General features: G+C 36.7%; 1 protein-coding gene across 1 annotated transcript in view; it reads left to right on the top strand.

Moving 5' to 3' along the window:
* Positions 1-207: 207 nt before the first annotated feature.
* The window catches only part of ROBO1 (roundabout, axon guidance receptor, homolog 1 (Drosophila)), a gene marked incomplete at its 5' end in the record, with an annotated part of 88,088 nt that continues 67,966 nt past the window's right edge, over positions 208-20,329 (top strand). The window contains 4 exons of the mRNA XM_010079699.1: positions 208-224; positions 2,213-2,333; positions 6,073-6,211; positions 7,513-7,640. Coding sequence (XP_010078001.1) covers positions 208-224; positions 2,213-2,333; positions 6,073-6,211; positions 7,513-7,640 — 405 coding nt within the window. The remainder of the gene's footprint in view (positions 225-2,212; positions 2,334-6,072; positions 6,212-7,512; positions 7,641-20,329) is intronic.

The following is a 20,329-nucleotide window of genomic DNA, read 5'->3' as shown; positions in this document are numbered from 1 at the left end:
AAACCCTTCTTTTGTTTTATGGAAACAAACAAACAAGATCAACAAAGGAAAACCCCTAGGAAAAATAAACAAAATGCATTCAGAATTCCATCTTGGAAGCACAGCTTCCTTCAGTAGGCATGTCACGTCTTTGGAAGTCTGCCTCAATGTCCGTGAGGAACTGTTTCCTCTGCCTCTCCTTCCTTATGTAAATCTCAAATAACTTAGAAGAAAAGCAGCTTTCAGTGATGTTTTTAGTTGTTAAAATGTTTCTGCTTTAATGCTTCTCTCCATCTATGCTTTGAAGAGAGTCTTGTGGTGATTCCTAGAAGAAATTCTTAGGATACTTCTTGCTGGATTTTACATTTGTGCAAAATATACGGTTGTGTCATATTGTAATGGATTTGAATGGGATTTTCTTAAGTGCTAAAATCACAGAGGAGCACAAATGCTACTGAACCATCCGTAGAACTTAAGCTCTTAAGACACGTGTGAACATTACTGCTTTCAGTTTACATGGATTTGAAATCATCAGCTGAGTTGCTAAATTCTTGTGATATGTAAATACCTTTCTTTGTTAAATCCAGTGCATTCACTACTGTTATACATGAAAAGTATGTATTTCTGCCTATGTATCTGGATATACAAATACCCCAAATACATGTGGAAATCTTTCTAAAATTGTGGGGGTTTTTTAAAAATCCTTGCATAGATTAATTGGAAATAAATACCTTTTTTTGATTTAGGGGTATGTAAAACAGGAATAAATACAGATAGACTTCTAGTTATATTTTACGTTTGGTTCTCATGCATACCAGTTCAGACGGTCATAAATCTAAAAATGCACACAAATCCTTGAAAAATGTGTATTTGCAGGTCAGCTTTATTTTTTTTATTCTTCATGCCTCAAATCCCCATTGAAATTTCAGCATTAGTAGATTGCTGGATGATAAAGGACATATCTTTTCTGTTTTTGAACAACAAGTGCCAAAGGCAACGGAAATAAATTTGTATGCAGTGCTATTTACGTTACACATGGATGTTCATTTATCTCAATAACTGACTGTCATCTTTGTGTGCGTACATCTTACAATGATAATAAGAGCCCAACGCTGCTCAAGATGTCAGATTTTCAGGGATAGATTTCTAGCTGCAGGCAACTTGAGCAAAATACCTCATATTGAGAACACTCTTCTCCTTGTCACTGACCACATTAGACCCTTTCATGTAGCTTCATATGTGGCTTTTATTTATTATGTACTTCCACCTGTCCCTTGACCTGCAGTGGTTTTCATGTGATTGGACTCATAAGCATATGCTCACTTAAAAATATAATTAATGTAATTAAGTAATGTTTTTGTATATTAAAGTAAAAATGGTATGTGTTTTTTTTTACTTTGCTGTATTTTGGTGAACCTTGGCAAAATGGTTGCACAAGTTTCAATCAAGTGAGAGAATAAATACTACTAAATGGAAATAAGTTATTTCATATTTTATATAATATATATTTTATGTAAAAAATAAGTTTTGGAATCACAAAGGAGAAGTATGTTTTCTAATTTTGGGGTTATTGAAACTCCATTATCTTCCAAAAACTGAATTCAGAATTAAGAGCAGAATGCTCTTCATTTCCCAGTAAGGATTTAATTGCTTCTGCCCTGATGCTTATCGACCTTTGAAATTACTTATTTAGAAGTGAAGAACTAAAGAATAAAAAATTTTCCTTTGCTTCTTAAAAAATGAAAACCAAAACAAACACAAAATTCATGAATAATAACAAGCATAACCAACAGTACAAAAATGTACACGTATTTTTTGTCAAGAAGTAATAGCAGCACTTGATGTGAAAATGGGATTTATGTCTAGTCCTGATTTTTACTCTCCACCTGATTGTATCAAACTGCAGTAGTACATAGGAATTGTAGTCCTTCTGGCCAACAAACATTAAACAGGCTGTCAAATAGCCAGTATTACATTACACAGAAGGAAGAAAAGAATAATAGGGATCCAAATCCGAGAGATTTTAAAATCCTGATGTAAAACTAACAGGAAAGCTTTTTGCATAAGAGAAGGAAATTAGGTTAATAGTAATTTTTTTTTTCACTTTTTTGGATGATTTGGAAAATCACTGTTTTGTTTCATTATCTGTAACACAACCTTTTTCACATTAATAAATATTATTAAATCAGTAATTTGTATTTAAATATTTTTTATTATCCTTGATTTGCCCTAGATCAGAGGAGGAAAGCTTATGATCACATACACAAGAAAGAATGATGCTGGAAAATATGTTTGTGTTGGAACAAATATGGTTGGAGAACGTGAAAGTGAAGTTGCGGAGCTCACTGTCTTAGGTAAGAACTCCTCCTTTAAGACTGTGTTAATGGAAATGTACAACTTTTTCTTAGTAAGCCTTTTATTAAGGATCGTTCTCATCTATTTCCTGTTCAATGTTTATGTTGAAAATGTTTTTGTCATGGTTGTATTGTAGCAAATGGGTGGCAGTTACTGGCTTTGCAGTCCACCTTGGACTGGTTTTGCTATCAGAAAATACTTTCTTACTTAGTTCTCGAACTGAAAATCATTCCAGTGTCCACTGACCAGATTAGTATTGTAAAATAATAGCAAAAAAAAAATTAACATCACTAAGAAGGAGAGGCTTAATTTTTCCCTTTCATTGAAGAAAATCAGAATTATTCTAAATTTCTGTTTTAAATAATTATCGTTTCATTTATAGTTGTGTGTACTGAGTGTTGTAAAGATGCAACAGGTCTACTTGTTCAAGTGATCCTAATGGTAGTTCCTCTGAGCACCAAAAAGTATGTTATCGTTTAAGATAACTGAGCTTAGCTGAAAATTTCGTTTTTTGTTGCTGTTGCAGAAAAGAAGCTGTAGCTCCAAGTACAATCTCCAAATTCCTTCAGCATGGGAGGATTGCCTCATGCTCACTGTAGATGCAGCTTTGGTAGTTTTCATTCAAAATGTATCATGTGTTACTTTAAAGTAGGAGAGGCTTGAGATAGCTTAATTGTTTCTGCAGAAGGAATAGATATTTTATCATCACAGGATGAAAATATCCAAGCCCCATCGTTCATAACACACTGGTTTCCATCACAGTGGTGCTGCAGTAGTCCTGGCTCTTGGGGGTTTTGTGTTTGTTTGTTTGTTTTGTTTTGTTTTAAATTCAGATTTAAGATCTGTCTTGTCAGTCTTTGGCACTGTCATCTGTCTTCACTACTTTTTAGAGTTAGGACTCAGGTAACTTGAACTCCTGTTCAGAGTTTCATTTGAAGCAGGCCTTTCCATAGTAAAATGAGTTTCTATTCTCTCTTAAAGTTGTTGAAACTGAATATCCAGCAAAATAGTGTGTAACTTTTTAGAAACTAAGGAAGACTTCCTATGATCCACTATACTGTTTTGTTTTGGTTTTGGCTTGGTTTGGTTTCTGTTTTGTTTCTGTTGTTTATTTTTTTAATATATAGACACCTTTGAAGCACTTTGGGGGGAAGTTTATTGTCAAATAGACTTTTAGATCCTTCAAGTAAAATCTAGAATTAAAAGAAAACTGTAGTTACATGAGTAAGGTCCTGGCACTGGGCTCCTAGTTAACTGTACCAGTTAACTGCACATCGCTAGTCTACTACTAACCAGGGAGTCATGCTCTGGACTGTTACATAATCCAGGCTGGAAAATATTCCTGTTGTTGAACACCCGTAAGAGGGATGCATTGCAGAGAGAGGTCTGTCTTTGCCTTTTTCTTCATCTCATTTTCCCTTCAAATGTATTTCTGATTTTCAGCCTAGGAAAACTAGTAACATTTTCTTTTCAAACATACAGTAAAGTTTTGAATGTCTTAACAGTCTGTGTCTAGAAATCTTTAATACACCTTATTCTTTCAACTTGGGTCTGAGATATGTGTGAAAAAGCATGAGAAAGATGGTGACTTCATATATTAAAAGCTTTCAGCATAAATCTTCTGTTTATGGGTGTTGGTCATTTAGAAGTTGAACTTTTGCTTTTGAGTCTCTGCTTTAGATCAGAGAGAGGATTGTATGCCAGAAACTGTAATATTAGAAAGTTTCAAAGTGATCCTTGCTAAGCTTTCCTTGTATTTACCAAATAATTGTGTGACAAAGATAGATACTTAAATCAGGGCTGATTTCCCTTATCCATTTATGCCTTTGAATAAGAGTGTTATGAATGGGCAGACAAAAGCTCTTGGGCCATTACTCTTCCTTTAGGAAATTGATCTAGAGAACAATGTGCCTCTTGTGGGTTTTTCTGTTGTGCAGCAGTCCTGGTCTTACCAGATCAGTCCTTTTTCTCTTGCATAACTAAGTTGAATATTCTTCCCCAAACTATTCTTACTCAGAAATTTAATCCAGAATGTTCTTTTCTTGCATTCAGATTGCATTTGTACTGCACCTACAAGAAAGGGGCTGGGGTGGGGGGAGTGTCTATATTTGTATTTTTGTAATTCACAGAGATTCATGGCTGTGGGTCTCTGTTTTATTTCTCACTTTTTGTTTATGAACCCAGGCTAGACCTGACAGATTAAAGATCAACTTGCTATTTCATCTAACATTATTTGCCTAGCATTGCAAGCAAAGGTAAGTTTTCTACAACAAAAGTGTGGACATCCTCGAGAATAAAGCAAGCTCTTTTATAAGGCTTTGTTCAGTTCACATTTCCACTTCAGTCCTTTTTGAACCATTCACTAAGGTTTTTTTAATACTGAATAGCTTTATCTGTAAAGTCAAAGTAATATTCAGAACCACCTTTTTCAAACACAAATGTGAGACACTAAGAATATGGGATTGTCCCTTTATCCTTCTGTCTGGTGCTTTTGTACTCCTAGGAGAACTTTGTGGTGTATTCTTGGGTATTGACACTGGTTGTGCCAATGGCTTCAGACCCTTCCAGTTCCAGGGAGATGATATTTATATCTTTGATACATGCAAGTCAAAACATGCCACTGCCTTCTCAACTCCCTCAGAGCTTTCACAGATTTACAGGCAAAAAGGTCATCTGCCTTAGACAAAGGAACCTGCCAAGCACTCTCCTGTTCTTTTATACACATCCTCTTGTCATCTGGTACTGCCTTTCTAAATGCGTAATCCTTCCCGCAGTATCCCAGAAGTTGTTACAAACACCTTTCTTCCTTGTGTGTGTGCAAACCTCACTGCACTCCAGCCTGATGTGGAATTACAAAACTGTGAATAGTCCAGCACCATAAAGCTTTGAACCCTGTTTCAGGCAGAAAGTGTGTCAATCCCTCTGCTGAAATTTCCAGCTAGTAGCTGGGTTGCCAGAGTAGCACAGCCTATACTGAAATCCCATTTTGTTTCAGAAAGCCTGAGAAAAAGTATGCAGCAATTAATCTGACTCTGATGAGCCAGGATTTGGGTCATCCATGTCCTACAGTGTAAGTCAGGGATAACAGCAATTTTAATGAACAAAAAGTATAGAGAGGACATTGTGGGGGTTTTTTGACTTATTTTATTTTATGTGTGCTAGTGAAAGAAAAGGGCTTTCTGATGTAGCATTGGAAGGGATAGCACTGAACACTAGCTGCGGCTAACGCCTGCAAGCAACTTCATAGAGATGCTGTGCTGGGCCTTACTTAGCCGTCAGATTTAGAGGCACCATCGAGTCCAAACCTCCAATGAGACAATGTTTGATTTGTGTCTTCTGTCTTTTTGACAGCAGATGAGTGGTCATTTGTCTGGGTCCTTGCAGCAGGCCTGCTTCTGTCTGAAGGATCAATGTGTATTTAGATTTTCTGTGTAGGCTGTGTCTTCCTTTAGCTAAGCTAGCTGTGCCAATGATACGTAAAAAGTAAGGAAGTCTGTGCTTGAATCCTGAGCTACTGTTGAGAGTGTCTGCCACCTGTGCTGAGGTTCACAGTGCTGTCTGTCTGCAGGGCTGCGGATCTTCTGCCTGGGGCTGGGAGCTGGAGGAGCGGCAGCAGAGGCACCTCCCTCAGATTTGTCACCCGGATCCCCTTGCTCGAACAGCCACAATTTAGGGAAGATTGCAATTCAGACACAGAACAGCTGGACTAATACCTTTTTTTCTTTCCTTCCCTTTTAGAGAGACCGTCTTTTGTGAAGAGACCAAGTAATTTGGCTGTAACTGTGGATGACAGTGCGGAGTTTAAGTGTGAGGCAAGAGGTGACCCAGTCCCTACAGTAAGATGGAGGAAAGATGATGGGGAATTACCAAAAGCAAGGTGCAGTACAAGGAGTTACCTTTTTTATGCCATCTAGCTTGAAGTAAACATTCAACATTTGACCATTAACATTTCTTTTTCTTGAATAGAGGAGGCCTAGCTTATCAAATAAGACATTTCTAATTATCTTTGAACTCTATTTGAAGTTATAATTTATACCGAAACTTTAAAATGTCTTGTTCTAAAACTTTTGTTGTGACAACACATGACAAATACAACAAAAAATAACTAAGTTCAGTCAGTAATATCTGATACAGATTAATTCTTCACCTGAAGAGTCTTTTGTAATTACTAAAAGTTTTAGAAAATGTATAACAAATAGTAAATTAGATTACAACATCAAGAAGTCTATGTTGGAATTGCAATCAATATAAAATGTAGTCTGGTAATGTAGAAAGCTGCCTTGGTTATAGATGTTTTTGTTACTACATTTCCAATTAACTTTTTTTTTTCTTTCTATCATTGCTCTAATTCAATCCAAAAAGTAAAACACCATATTAAAAAGAAAGGCATTCTGTGATAGACAGATGGATAGATAGATGGATAGATAGATAGATAGATAATTTATTTATTTGCTTTGAATTCCAAATTATCAGTTAAAAACCTATTAGGGGAGGGGATTGGAAGAAGAAACCTTTTATCAGTTGGCTTCAGCCATCCAAGTACAGCTTCCCATTTATCTAGTCTATCACTTTAATAAAAACTATAGTGTTTTAAGAGAAAAATCTACTTCCCATAAAGAGAAACACATTGACTGCATTATACAAAGAGAAGAAAAAAGGTGGTGAAAGGAGAGGAAATGGTAAAAGGCCACATTGTTCTTTAAAAAAAAATTATTGAATGAATTGTGATTTATCTTGACTTCCAAGCAATTCTGACCTTCTTAAGAGCAATATTTTCTTTTCAACCATATTAAAACCAATCTTCATTGAGGTGGAAAAATTATAGAGAGAATAGTAACTAGTATTACAATTACTTGTTAAAAGAGTTCTAACAATTAAACCCTTGTGCATTAGAGCTTTGTGATTGTAGTATGCCAGTGAAATTCTACTGACATCAGTAAAACTGACTCATGTTGCAAATGAAATCAGAATAAGGTTTTCAAATATTCAGATATATTTTGCTTTTAAAACTTTATTTTCACATTATCAGTTTTTAAGGGTCTATATATATTCTTATTTCTAAGGGAAATATAGAAATAAAAATATCTGAGAGCAAACCCACCATATTTTTACCTTTTACAGAAATTGTACAAAGTTATTTTATTCCTATTGATTATTTATTACTATATGTATTTCAAGATACGAAATCCGTGACGATCATACCTTGAAAATCCGGAAAGTTATGGCAGGAGACATGGGATCATATACTTGTGTTGCAGAAAATATGGTTGGAAAAGCTGAAGCATCAGCAACTCTAACAGTTCAAGGTAAGAATGTTTCTTTGCACAGTACTTCAGTCTAGAATAAGGTTGATTTTTTTGCATGGCAACTTTAAAGAGTTGCTAAACAAAGACTAGTTGAGTCTATACACGACTATTAGAGTTGTGGCTTGCAGAAGAATTCTATGTTGTGTTGGGAAAAAAAAGCAAAAATACAAATTTGGTTTGAGTTGTGTTCTTAAGAAATTGAAGCACTTCACATATAAGATTGTTTGGAAGCACTCTTTAAGGTACTGGGATGGGGTACTGGATATATTTTGAACTTCAGTGTGATCAGAATCGTGTCACTTGCAATCTTTGTATCTGAAGTTTTAACAGAAAGAAGAAAACCAGTGTTATCAAACTACATTGATTTAACTTGAAAAGAAAGAATTATAAGTTCAAGCATCTGCCAAATTTTTTCAATTAAGTATAGTAAGGAAGCAGTGAATGATAAATCTGTTTGTGTATCTTTTAATACACTAACCCAGACCTCTGGAATTCCTGTTGCTTTTTCATTATAAAAGCGTATCGTAACACTACTGTTTCTTTGTTAGATAAAAAGTCAGTAGAAGTCAGTGAACTAATATGTATAAAAATCCTTCGTTGCCTTTATATACACAATCCAGATGTTCACTATTCAGATAATCTTCTTTCCTGGCTGGCAGACAGGCAATGATGTAATTCTGATGCTTTTTTCTAAGCACTGATGGTCCTTCTCTCTTTTTCTCTGTTCAGTGGGAATTAGTCATTATGGAGTTCTGGGGAAGGATAGGCTTAAAAGTATTTTATTTGGTAACAGGCCTCTATTCTGACACATTTACTGTAACAGGAAAGGTCTTGTCCTTAACTTGCTCTCCTTTTCCACCAGAAACATTTGGTGTCCCTAACATCTGTAGCTGTTAGGGAAATAGGAATTCTTTTGTTGAAGCTTTCATAAAAACAAGAATTTAGAGATGTTCTGTTTTGTTAGTCACCGTGATACTTATACATCAAAACTGATATTATGTTTGCAAAATAACTAGCTCTTACGCTCAGTGTTCTAGAATAAAAGATTAACAGGTGAGCAGTAGGCACAGGTTATTCAAAAGAAAAAGACTGATTTATTTTTAAATGACAGTCTGTTCTGAAGATCATGTCTTGTATCAACTCTTAATCTTGTAAAATGTTAGTATTAAGAAATTCTGCTTTATGACTGGTTGAGCAGCTACATTTCTGGAAATAAGCTATTGGTAGCCCTAATACTTCATAGTACTATTCAAAATAATAAGCAAACATGTTCTTGTAATGCCATTTAGGTTAATGGTGCTAGTTAGATATCAATTGACATAAGTGTAGACATTGGAGATCTAGAGTGAGATTTTTGAACTCTGATAACAAAATTGTACTTCTAAGGAACATGATCATAACCCAAGTCTTGATTCAGCAAGAGTCTTATTTTTCTGAAGTGCTTGTATTGCACAGTAGATATTTATATTTTAACAGCTTTGCTCTGTGGATACTGTTACAGGATAATTTGTTTCCCACTGTGAATGGATTACCTCCCGAGCCATTTGTCTGTACTGTCTTCGTAGAAGGGATTGATATGAGAAACTGCAATGTGAAAGACCAATTTGTAGTTGGTCATGCAATGAATTATGATAATTTACTGGAGTATCCAGGAAACCTAGTTTTATGGGAAGAAAAAAAGTAAATTGCTCCTCTAGAAACATGCGTTTTCCATTCATTTTTCACATTTTTCCTTATTTTCCTCCTCTTTTTCCCTCCTCTCCCCTCCTCTTCCCTTGTTTAAAACACTTTTTTTTTTTTTTCCTAAAGGGTCAGCTTTTTGACTATGATCCATCTAGAGAGGTAGATTCGGTCTTCGTATTTCAGTGCTAAGATGACATTGACCTGATTGTTGATGGACACACAGCTCTTTGAGGACAATTTCTTTTTTTTTAATACAAGTAGTGTTTTTTCCAGGTGATTTGAAGAATGGAAATGACAAGTGTTTTCTGCACTTTTGGCTATTGTCACGTGATCTGTTGACTGTAGGGTTTAATAAATGTGTATTCTATTGAAAACAGAGTTATTGCAGTTACATAATTGTAAAAAGAGGGCTATGTTGCAAATGATGGTGACAGAAATTACAGCTGCCACTGTGCAGACTTGCTAAATTCAGCAAAGGACAAAGAGGGATTTTTGCTTGGTTTTGAGCTGTTCTGGGTTTTGGTGGGGTTTTTTGGGGGCGGGTTGTTTTGGGTTTTTTCCCCCTCAGCATCTCAGCAATAGGCTGTGTTGGTTTCATGGTGGACTATATCCCAGAGAAAGAATATGAGAGTTGTTAACGGTAACCCCAGAAGATGCATGTCCGTGCTACCAAAGGGGCAGTCATCAAGTGTCTGTACGGTGGAGCTGCTGCACTGAATGAAGCATGGCACACAGCAGAAAGGGCTCTAAGCAGTGCTCTTCAGGGCACTGCTCGGGCTTAGGATTGGTCACACTGCTAAAAAGAAGACATGTCCTCTTCTATACTCATCATTTTTCAGGCCTCAAGTGCTGTGATTGACCTGTGTATGTTCTGCACTATACAGGGTTATCTAGGGTATTAAAAGGTGGAGCGAGCAACACCAGGGCTAATTGAGATACCCACGTGGCAGGGATGTGCTGATGAAAGGTGGTGAATAGCTAACCTGGTGTTTCAGCAGAGAGCTGCCCCGGATCTGGTGATATTGTTGCCTCCAGGTTATTCTCTGACCCTGCTTGTTCTAGCAGACGTTGGAGTGCGTAGTGCATGCCCTGCAGTGCTCCCTGTCTCAGGAGCACTGCACAGCGCTGCCTCTAAGCTAGGCGAGTGGGCCCAGTCTGTGTCCGTGGACTAGGAACTGTCAATTGTATATAGTCCAACTGTATATAATAGGGTGCTAACTGCAGAAAATATAAAAGAGGGCAGGGAATTTCAATCCCATTTTAATGTTCTTCCTGCTCGTGGCACCAGCATCACAGATTCTGATTACTGGAATCACTATTTTCCTTTATACAGACTCCTAATTTTGTGGATTATAAGTGTTTCTTACATGAAGTACAGATGCTGTATTTTTATTGTGATTTCAGTCATATTCTTAAACCAAACTTGGAGTTCTGTATTGACATACAAGTTTGAACCTTTCACTTAGTCTTTTACTATTGCAACTTAAAAGCGTTTCCATCCTTGAAACTGTTTGTCGAGTTACTTTATTTTCTCCTTGGAAAATTAAATAGTTAAGAAAATGTAACCCTGTTGTTGTTTGCATTTTCCTAAAATTAGAGTGTCTCAGTCCACTGTTTTCATTTTGCAGCAATGTGTAGTGCATATGTAAGGCATCCAGAGATGTGGCTAAATACATATGGAAGCATTTAATTCAAGAGATGATTAATTATTGAATAAATGCCTCAGTCAATATGAACTACCAGGAAGCAGCGCAGAGTACAATATGTTATATTTTACCAAGTAGCTGATATGCTCTAGAAAAGGGAAACAATGGACAAAAGTGCATCTTTGGAAACAGTGGATTTCTATCTTGCTCTAGCACTAAGCAAGTTGCATATATTTATTGTGTATGTATTTAAATAAATATGCAAGATGCTTTTCATGTTTTTGTGGAGGTTACTATTATGTGATTTCTGAGTTTTGTGCCTTGAAGCGGGACTGTAGAAATGACATTATGTTTTTCATTATTATGTATATAGTTGAAACCCATGTTCATAAGAACACAAAATTATGTAAAATGCGTGCCTCAGAACTTAGTTCTAAAAGAGAATTCATTTTACCATTAATGCAAATAGAAATAAGGCTTCTTCAAGAATCTGCAAATTTCACATTTAATCTCAAAAATGCTTATAAGTAAACCTAACAAACAAAAATTTTACATATTTTCCCCTACTTACATTTGCTTCGCTCCCATTTGCAGTACTTAATTAAGTTTTTTAACATCTAAATTGATAATAGGTTTATAATTTATGCTGAAACAAGCTTTACTCTCTGATACAAGCAGAAATAATGTCTCCAGTGGAAGTTCTACTATGCAGTTGGCCGAGAACTGTTACAGCAATGACAGTGTAGTTGGTACTCAGCAGGAGTTAAAAGAGAAACAGATCAAGTAGGTCAGTTGACTTGGGGACTTCACAAGAAGTCATAATATCAACACTGTGGCTATTGGTGACTGTTGGCTGGTCACCAGCGGACTGGTAGTGAACAACAGCCTCAAACTTTGAGTTCTTAATGCTTCTTTCTCAAGCAATGGCTCTAGAGGAGCTCACAATACTTGTTACCGTGCCCTGCCTAATATGCACCTGAACATGCAGGAGCAGTGGCTGAACTGTAAAATGTAAATTTTGCCATTCAAAGGCACTGAACACATTCAGTGTTATCAGTTTGGCAGGAAAAAAAAACGGATTCCTATGGAAATTACAGTGGCCAATTCATATTTTACACTGGTGATCTTTGATATCAAGGTTTTTTTAGCCTATGTTGTCATTAGTTTTAGGGTTAACAGAGCTTGTCTGCAAGGTGAATAGTGAGCAGAACTTTTGATAAGTGACTTCTGGCTGTGATTTTGCTGACAAGGAAGTCAACTGACAAGGAATTTTAATCTGAAAAGGTGGCACATGCTTCAGGTCTGGAATTTCCTCCTCCTCCATACACCCCTTCTTTGTACAAAGTAGCTTCAAGGCATGCAGTAAAAGACATCTATTTGATAAGGCTCCTGGGTAGGGCTGAGAATACTACCCGGAATGAAAAGGAATAGGATTTGCTCTTTTATCTGTCAGATACCATATAAATGTTTCCACTGTGCCAGGCCCACTGGTACATATTATAAGTTGTCTGTAAATGTAATTGCTTTATGAGCATCCGAGGTACCTACATTAGAATAACAAAGACAAAATTCAGATTTTTATGGGATTGATTATAAAAATACTGTTGAGGTAAATAGTGGTTATTATGTGTTGCAGTGAGTGCCTCACAGTATCATAGGTGAATTAAACCACTTGAATTTTAAATCTAGAATTTGGATTTAAATCTGAACTTGTCTACATGGTCTCTCTTTAAGTCAGTATTTCTGCTTTTGAAGGAACTAATTTTAGGCCATATTCTGTCTTCAGTCCCCATGAAAGAGGAAGGAGGAATAGTGATTGTCCTATGGACTTCCATATTTCTTTAATTAATAAACCTTTGTCAGGATGAACAAGGGAAACCATCTCTTGTGATTTGTATAGCTTAAAGAGACAGCTCTTTTCCCCTTAATGACTGCTGTAAACTATGACAGCACTTCAGATTTCTATCTAGAATCTGAGGAGTTTGACTGCCACCTATTTCTGGTGAAAGAATATAAATCTTAAAAGTTAATCAGAAGGAACTGAGGAAACTATCTGAAGAAGAGATTAGTGCCCTGAAGGTGCTTGTTCTACTGATGCAAGTGATGAACATTAAGATTCCTGAAGCATTTCCAAAATACAGGTAAAAGAAGGAATCAGTAAATATTTCAGAAATTTTTTTTTTAAAAAGTGATTTATAGTTGCTTCAAATCCATGTAACATATTTTAATAAATAACTGCTTCTACAGTTTTTAAGTTTTTAAATGGAGTTCTATTTTTTTACATAGTCTCACAACAGTAGCAGTTGCTTACAGGGAAGTAACACTTAAAAACTTTAGTGATCCCTTCCTGCAATTTAGTACTTTGAAACAAGGACTTGAGATGGATATTTCTGAGCAAGTAGAGCAGGAGTCCAAATAATTTGGAGAAACATTACTACAAAAATAAGTTGAAGAAGCTAGAGGCTTTCTCCTTCTGGAAGGGTTTTATTTACTGTCAAGTTCTTAAAAAACCGTCCTTTTAATCACTTGCTGCAGAGAATTTAAGAGAAGTAGATTTGTGTAACATACTTCAGCACTTAATTAAAAAGTAGCAAAGAAAATATGGAGACTGTTTTCTAGTGCCTGCAATTTCCTAAATCCCGTGGTTTGGGACAAACCACTTGTTTTTGTATCAGGCTTCACTGTTGCAGACTTTATTTTGTGACTGCTGTTCTAAAGATAACATTTCAATAATTCTGCCTTTGTAATAGACAAAGTAGAATTTTACTACAAGTTGTTTAGTTTACAGATTTTTGGCTTCATGTGTAAAATTAAATAGAGTGCAAGGAATAATAATTTTCATTGGTTGTTCATTAAACGGTACTTCTGCTATGTGTTCATTCTGAAATAAAATTAGGCTTTATTAAATTATGCTAAACATCCATAAAAAGGTAATACATACTTTATTTCTGCATTGCTTATAGCCTGTAAGTAATTTTCATAAGGACTATACAGTGATTATAGTACCCTCTCTTATTTTTGTTGGTATACATGTATCATTAAAATCAGCCATCTCTGAATTGGTTCTTGACAAAATAATGCTGACTTATAATAACAGTACATTCAAATATTATTTTGATAAGCTGTTTTGAGTACCATTTATGTAATATGTAATGAAGTATCTTGCAGTCTTTATAGATGAACTAGATCACCTAGGAGGCTCAGTATCAGAATCTTTCAGTGCAAGAAAAAAAAAGCTTCTTCAAGTTGAAGTGCTAAATATTAAGTATGCTCCCATTATTTTCTTCACAAGGTATCTGCATGCTCCTCTTGTCCATGTGACCACACATTAATTCCCAAAGTTTGGGGTGATTTTTTTTTTCTTTTTCCATTCAAGCATGGAATAGGATGAGACGACTGATAAACAAAAAAACAAAGCTGACTGGATGGACATCGGGTTGCTTGTCTTGTTCTCATAAATGCCCTGTTCTGTCTAAACACAGCATTGAAGGGGCTTCTGTTCTCTTTCCATGTTTCGGTGGGACAATGAGAGCCCACTTAGGACTTGCATCTCCTCAAATTATAAAGCTGCTTTGTCTTTTGACACAGTTGGTGTACCACGTTGATACTTGGGTCTCAATACAGAGGAAGAAGTCACTTGAGAGTTCTGCTGTGGTCCAGTCTTCCACCAGCAAGGTCTGGTGGCCTTTTCTGTACCTTTTCCTTCAGAGTTTTTGGGTGCTCAGATCTCAGATTTTTTTTTTTTTTCTACAAAGAGTATAACTAACCTAACTAAAGACTAAACCTCAAAACATGTTTGCTTATATCCCTATTTCTTTCAGACTACCAGCAATTTTTGATAGCATTATTGTCTTTTGGCAGAGGTGAACCAGTGCTTCACTGTATGAAAATCAAGCTGAGAGTCCCTGAATTTATTTTATTTTATTTTATTTTTGCACATTGTGTTTATTTCCTTAAGCTTTCTTGTTCCGTTTTCTACCACCATCACAGTAAAAATTCCCAGTACCTGATGGATAATTCCATCTTGTACAGAATTCTTATGTTATATTTTTTACTACCTATAATTAACACAGTTATCTTCCTGTTAACATTATTAAAAACTATGTTCAGGTACTAGTGTCCTGTATGTAGACTTAGATTGTCTCTATGTGGGGGATGTGGTGTCCCCATAAAAAGAAGTCCAGATGTATTTTGGAATAGTATCTGTTTTGGTTGACAGTATTCCTTACTGAGTATTGCATGCCCAAAAACACCATTTTTTTAATGATCAGAAGTTACTGCACTGTAGAGATTTATTGTCCTTCCGTTTTTAGTGTGTGTTTGGTATCCATTGATCATGGGGCTTTGGCCACTTTTCCAAATAGCTTTAGCTTATTATAAGAATGTTGCTATGGATTTCAAGTACTTCTTTCCAAGAAGAAAACTGTGCTATCATAAACAGATGGGAAAAAAGTCCCCCTCCATTTCCTTTCCAACTCTACTATCTTTTACTGTAAGTCAAAAAATGCGGTAGAAAGCTCCTAAGAATTCTTCTAATAGTGTCCAGCTATCATAATCTTTTTGTACTTCTGCACAGCTTATTTAAAATTCATCTGTCTTTTTTCACTCTTTTAAAAGGCTTTAGTATAAATATTTGTAGCCACGACTACTTAGATTGCAGCAGTGCCCAAAATTACCTCAGTTCTTTCTAAACACAGGGGAAGACAACTCTTCTCTGAAAAGAGAAGCCTGGGAAACAGGACTCCAGAGTTTACTTCATTACTCAAGTTTTTAAATAGATGGAATTAGACTTGTCCTAAGTGTGCTCTGTAAGTTGTATTTGGTTTATAGGATGGTTTAGGAGGACCCAGAGCAACGAAGGGGGAGGGAAGGCTAGGAGAGGATCTTCTGGAAGACCTTAAATCCCTCTCTCCATCTGTCTGTCTTCTAACCCCCATATTTCAGATTCCTCTTGTCACTTCAAGGCAATGACTGTGGGATTTATAAACGTTTTAAGCTGCGTCTGTTAACCTGAGAAATTCTACCTTTTAAAACCACACTGCAAAGTCTATTTCCACATTTTTGATTTTTATTATAGAAATCTTCATTGATTCCTGCAGAAGGTGAGATTGTGAACTTTCTTATTTTGTAGCTAGTATCAGCAAAATCAGTTGCAAAAATCTCCTGTGGGTACATTTCATGCACTGTTCTCTTCCCACAGATTTTTAGTAGGTTCCTGCTGGACACGCATATACAAATACACACTTCTGTAGCCCTTTTCATCTTGACTTTTTAAAATGTTTTAAAGGAAAGATTCATTAGCCTGCTGTGAAGCAGACATTAAGGTAATATAGTTCCATGACTGAGACACAGCTGACATAGAGCCAGATTTTACTGCCCAATCCCATCAATTAGAGTTGAGGGAAACACCTCTCTGCCTAAAGTAAATCTCAAAATGATGAGAAATCCATAAGGAGTCAATACTATTTGATAGCTCTTGACAACAGAATAGCACCCAAGCAGAAGATTTGGTTAATGCACAGATCTTGTGCTGTTTGTCAGCAGAGGGTGGAGTTTAAGCCACCAAATAAAGCAGAGAAACTTAGTGACATTTTAATGCTGATAATGAAGCCAACAAACTGTTGAAACAAATTGCTTGTTGCTCCCACCACAGAGCTGAGAACAGATACCCTCCCACTTGCTGCAGGAGGGAGAATAGTTGATTTTTGAGTCCATGGCACTTTAAGTTGACATCTAAAATTGGTTCTGGGGTTGATGATGTTGAACTGCCAGGCTGTGCATGTTGTGACATATGTGTTCAGGTCCATGTTCTAAAGATACATCCTCTCCTGTGTCTCTCCTTGGTATGTGTATGAGCTCTAGATGCATTTATTTGTACTGTCAGCACCAGTGTTGCTTGCTATTTTTCGTTGTTAGTCCTCTTTCTCCTAGAGCACATTAGCTCTCCTGAATACACATGGGTACCTGCCCTTTTTCGCTGGGTACCGAGTCAAGAGGTGTAAGCTAAATCCAGCCTGCCAGGCATGTGCCCTGTGCTGAAAATGAGATGATATATTCTGCCCTGCGTGGTCAGAGTGAGTGTCATGGTGATGTGGCTGCCAGGTTTCCAGACTGCAGCTGGCTCATGGCTGCTGGCTCAGAGTGCCGCAGGGTAAGTGCACAGTTAGAAGTGCAGCTGGCAGCCCACTAGTACCCTAAGAGTGGCATTAGGGCACAGACTCCAGCCAGCCCGTTTCTAAGTTACTGCCCAGCGTGTGACAAAGTCTTCACTATTCAGACTCCTAATAGATCAGGCAACGTGGGTCAATTGTAAATAATAAATAAATAAATGCAAATAAAAATAAAAACTCCTTGGGAAGTATGTTGAGGAACACCGCAGGTAATAGATGCTGAGATTTTTCTCTTATTAGCTTTTCTGTGCATGAATCTGAAACATTGTTATGGGTTTCTAGGCTTCCACTAGTTCTAAAGGTGATCTTACTATCAGAACTATTTTTCCTAGTACTCAGTCAACTGCTTTCTTTCTTAATTTTGTTGTCTTGCTTATAGTACCGTTGTAGAAAACAATTAATCTGTTTCTTTTCCAGTCAGTTAGATTTCTGTCCTCTTGCCTCTGGTAACTTTGAAGTTACCATAGTCACTTGTTCCTTTAAAGTTAAGAAGTGCTTACCTGATACATCAGCAGCAATCCAAAACAGAAGTTTTCCAGTCATCTTAAATGTAATAAAACACGATCACTCCCTTGCTGGGGGTTTGGAATTGCAAGTCATCGCTTTTGATTTGAAACATCAAAAATCTCATGTAAACATTTTGCCTCAACTATATGGCTGCGGTATGCTTGGCGCCAGACTGCTAGACCTTTCCTCAGAAGTTTGTACTGCTCTGTATCACACTTTGTGCTCTGGGACCACGTACTGTGAAAGCATTCATGGTGAGTAAGGGTGTCCCAGTCTGGTCTTACATGAATGTGAATTTTAGCAGAAAATCTGGGAAAATATGAATTATTTATATATGTATCTAGACCTCAAGAAGTGACAGCTGAAAGTAGAGAGACAAATGAAGATGAAAAGCGATATAGCCCCATTCTTTTGTAATGTACCTGGTGTTATTTTCCCATATTTTTCACAGGTTGAAGCCAGGAGACAGCTGAATGGCAGCATTTATATATTTTTTCAGAACAAGAGATTTTGTCCTTTGTTTATTTCTCTGTAGAAAGTGATAGTTTCCACAAATTACTGCAGAGATGTGCATATAAAGGATATTGGGTGTTTCAGATTCCTTTGATAAGAACAAATAGCCTACAAATCACTAGATAGGAAATGAAACATTTCACATTGTCTTAATAATAGTTTTTGCAAAACACGAACATACATTTCTGGTAGTCATGTTGCAGAAAGGCATTCAATGGTCCTTGTTCAGATGCTTGAATGTAAAAAGTAGTTAATTACATTTCAGAGTTTAGTAGGCTTAGCAGTGAAACTTAATTATGACCAGAAGAGGTTGGCAGCTTTTTAGCTGAGTTTTTGTTTGGTGTTAGGGAGAGAACTGGAAAATAAAGTTGTTCGGAATTTCTTTATTTTTTTCTAAGGAGTGAGCAGTCAGAGTTTGACCAGTTTGCTGAATGTACTCAGACTCTCAGAATTTCCTCTGCATGTAACTCTAGTTACCCAGATTTTCTCTACCCCTTCATCTCAGACAGAGGTTATAAACAGTGGGTTTCTCGCCCACTCATTTCATCCAAAGATTATAAACAGCTGAGTTTCAGCCTTTCTGTAGAACTTCAATGCTTCATGACAGATAATGTAGCTATCTCTGTACTGTAGTCTCTCTGTTGCTAGCTCTGGAGTTTCTCCTCTAACACCGTCTAGTCTGCTTGGCCAAGCACATTAGAAATGCCTGTGCTCCCGAGCTCCGCTGTCTCTTCCAGCACATAGGCTCGTACTCACACCCTATCTCCTACCAGTTTGTTTCTATAGGCACATTCAACCTCTGATATTTTTCACTTGAACTGGGATTATTGTATCACAGAATTAATTGAAAGCAGTCTAAATTTCATTGTGACTGCCGTTTCCTAGATGACTCATACGGCCAAGGATTTGTAGGGAAGCTAAAGGTTGTGTGTGAGCTTGTTTGTGCTATGTAATTATTGGCCTGAAGATTGGGATTGTTTCATTTCTCTGGTGTAGAAGTATACTTTCTTGCTTCCTTTATAATAGCATCTATATGCTGTAAGAGTGTCAAGCAGTCCTTGAAGACATAAAGATTTTTATTTAAATAATCAAAAATGAAACACATTGAGCTTAAATCAAAAGTATTCAGCTTGTGTCAGCTGAAAAACAAGATATCTTCTGAGCACCTGGGAGGTAACAGAACAATAATTAATTAGTATTTAATATGCCGAACAAAATTCTGTTTAGTAATTAAGTACTACTTTGAATCTCAGGATCTCAAAAACACCTTATTAGTATAAATGAATGAAAATTTCTATAATTTTGCTCTTTTTGAGATAGATAGTTACTACTGCAGCTTTCAAGAATGGGGTACTTGAAGTTTATAGCTTATTCAATATCAGACTAAGAAATAGACACAACTCTGTAATATTTAATTCTAAATATGAGGAAACCAATGAGTTGTAGAGAAACACAAGATCAACATTTATATGCATCTTTGTGAGAAGAATTACAGAATGTGTTATTTAGAGATATGTGACCTCAACGTACGGTATATAATACCTATACATTATGCATGTCCTGTGAGGAAGGGCTGAGAGAATGGTGCTTGCTAAGTTTGGAGAAGAAATTGCTTCACAGGGAGGACATAACAGCAGCCCCCAGTACCTACAGGGTGGTTGTCAGGAAGATGGAGCCAGTCTCTTCACAGTAATGCGTGGTGGGAGGACTAGAGACAATGGATATAAGTTGAAACAAGGGAGATCAAGGCTGGATATAGGGAGAAATTTCTTTACAGGGTGGACAGTCAAGCAGTGGAGTAGGTTGCCCAAGGAGGCTGTACGTTCTCAGTCCTTGGAAGTTTCCAACACCAGACTGGAACAAGCCCTGTGCAACCTGGTCTCACGCCATAGCCAAGACTCCTTGAGCATGAGATTGGAGTAAAGACCTCCCAAGGTTGCTTCCAACCTAATTATCCTACGGCCCTACAATACTACTTCTGTCAAATACAATAGTTGCTCCATTAACATCTGGCAACTATACTGGTCTGTAGTTTAAGTCCTAAAACTGCAAATTCCTACTCATGTGAGTGGATTTAATGATACCACTAGTCCCAGTGAGGTTGATAGGATTGCTGTCAAGAATAAGGTATTAAAATATCACGTCACTAGTCTGGAAACCACTTTTCTTT

Source organism: Pterocles gutturalis, unplaced genomic scaffold (genome assembly GCF_000699245.1).
Source record: "Pterocles gutturalis isolate BGI_N339 unplaced genomic scaffold, ASM69924v1 scaffold17764, whole genome shotgun sequence".
Taxonomy (NCBI): domain Eukaryota; kingdom Metazoa; phylum Chordata; class Aves; order Pterocliformes; family Pteroclidae; genus Pterocles; species Pterocles gutturalis.
Note: the sequence above shows the minus strand (reverse complement) of the source record. Positions and strands in the feature narration are given on the sequence as shown.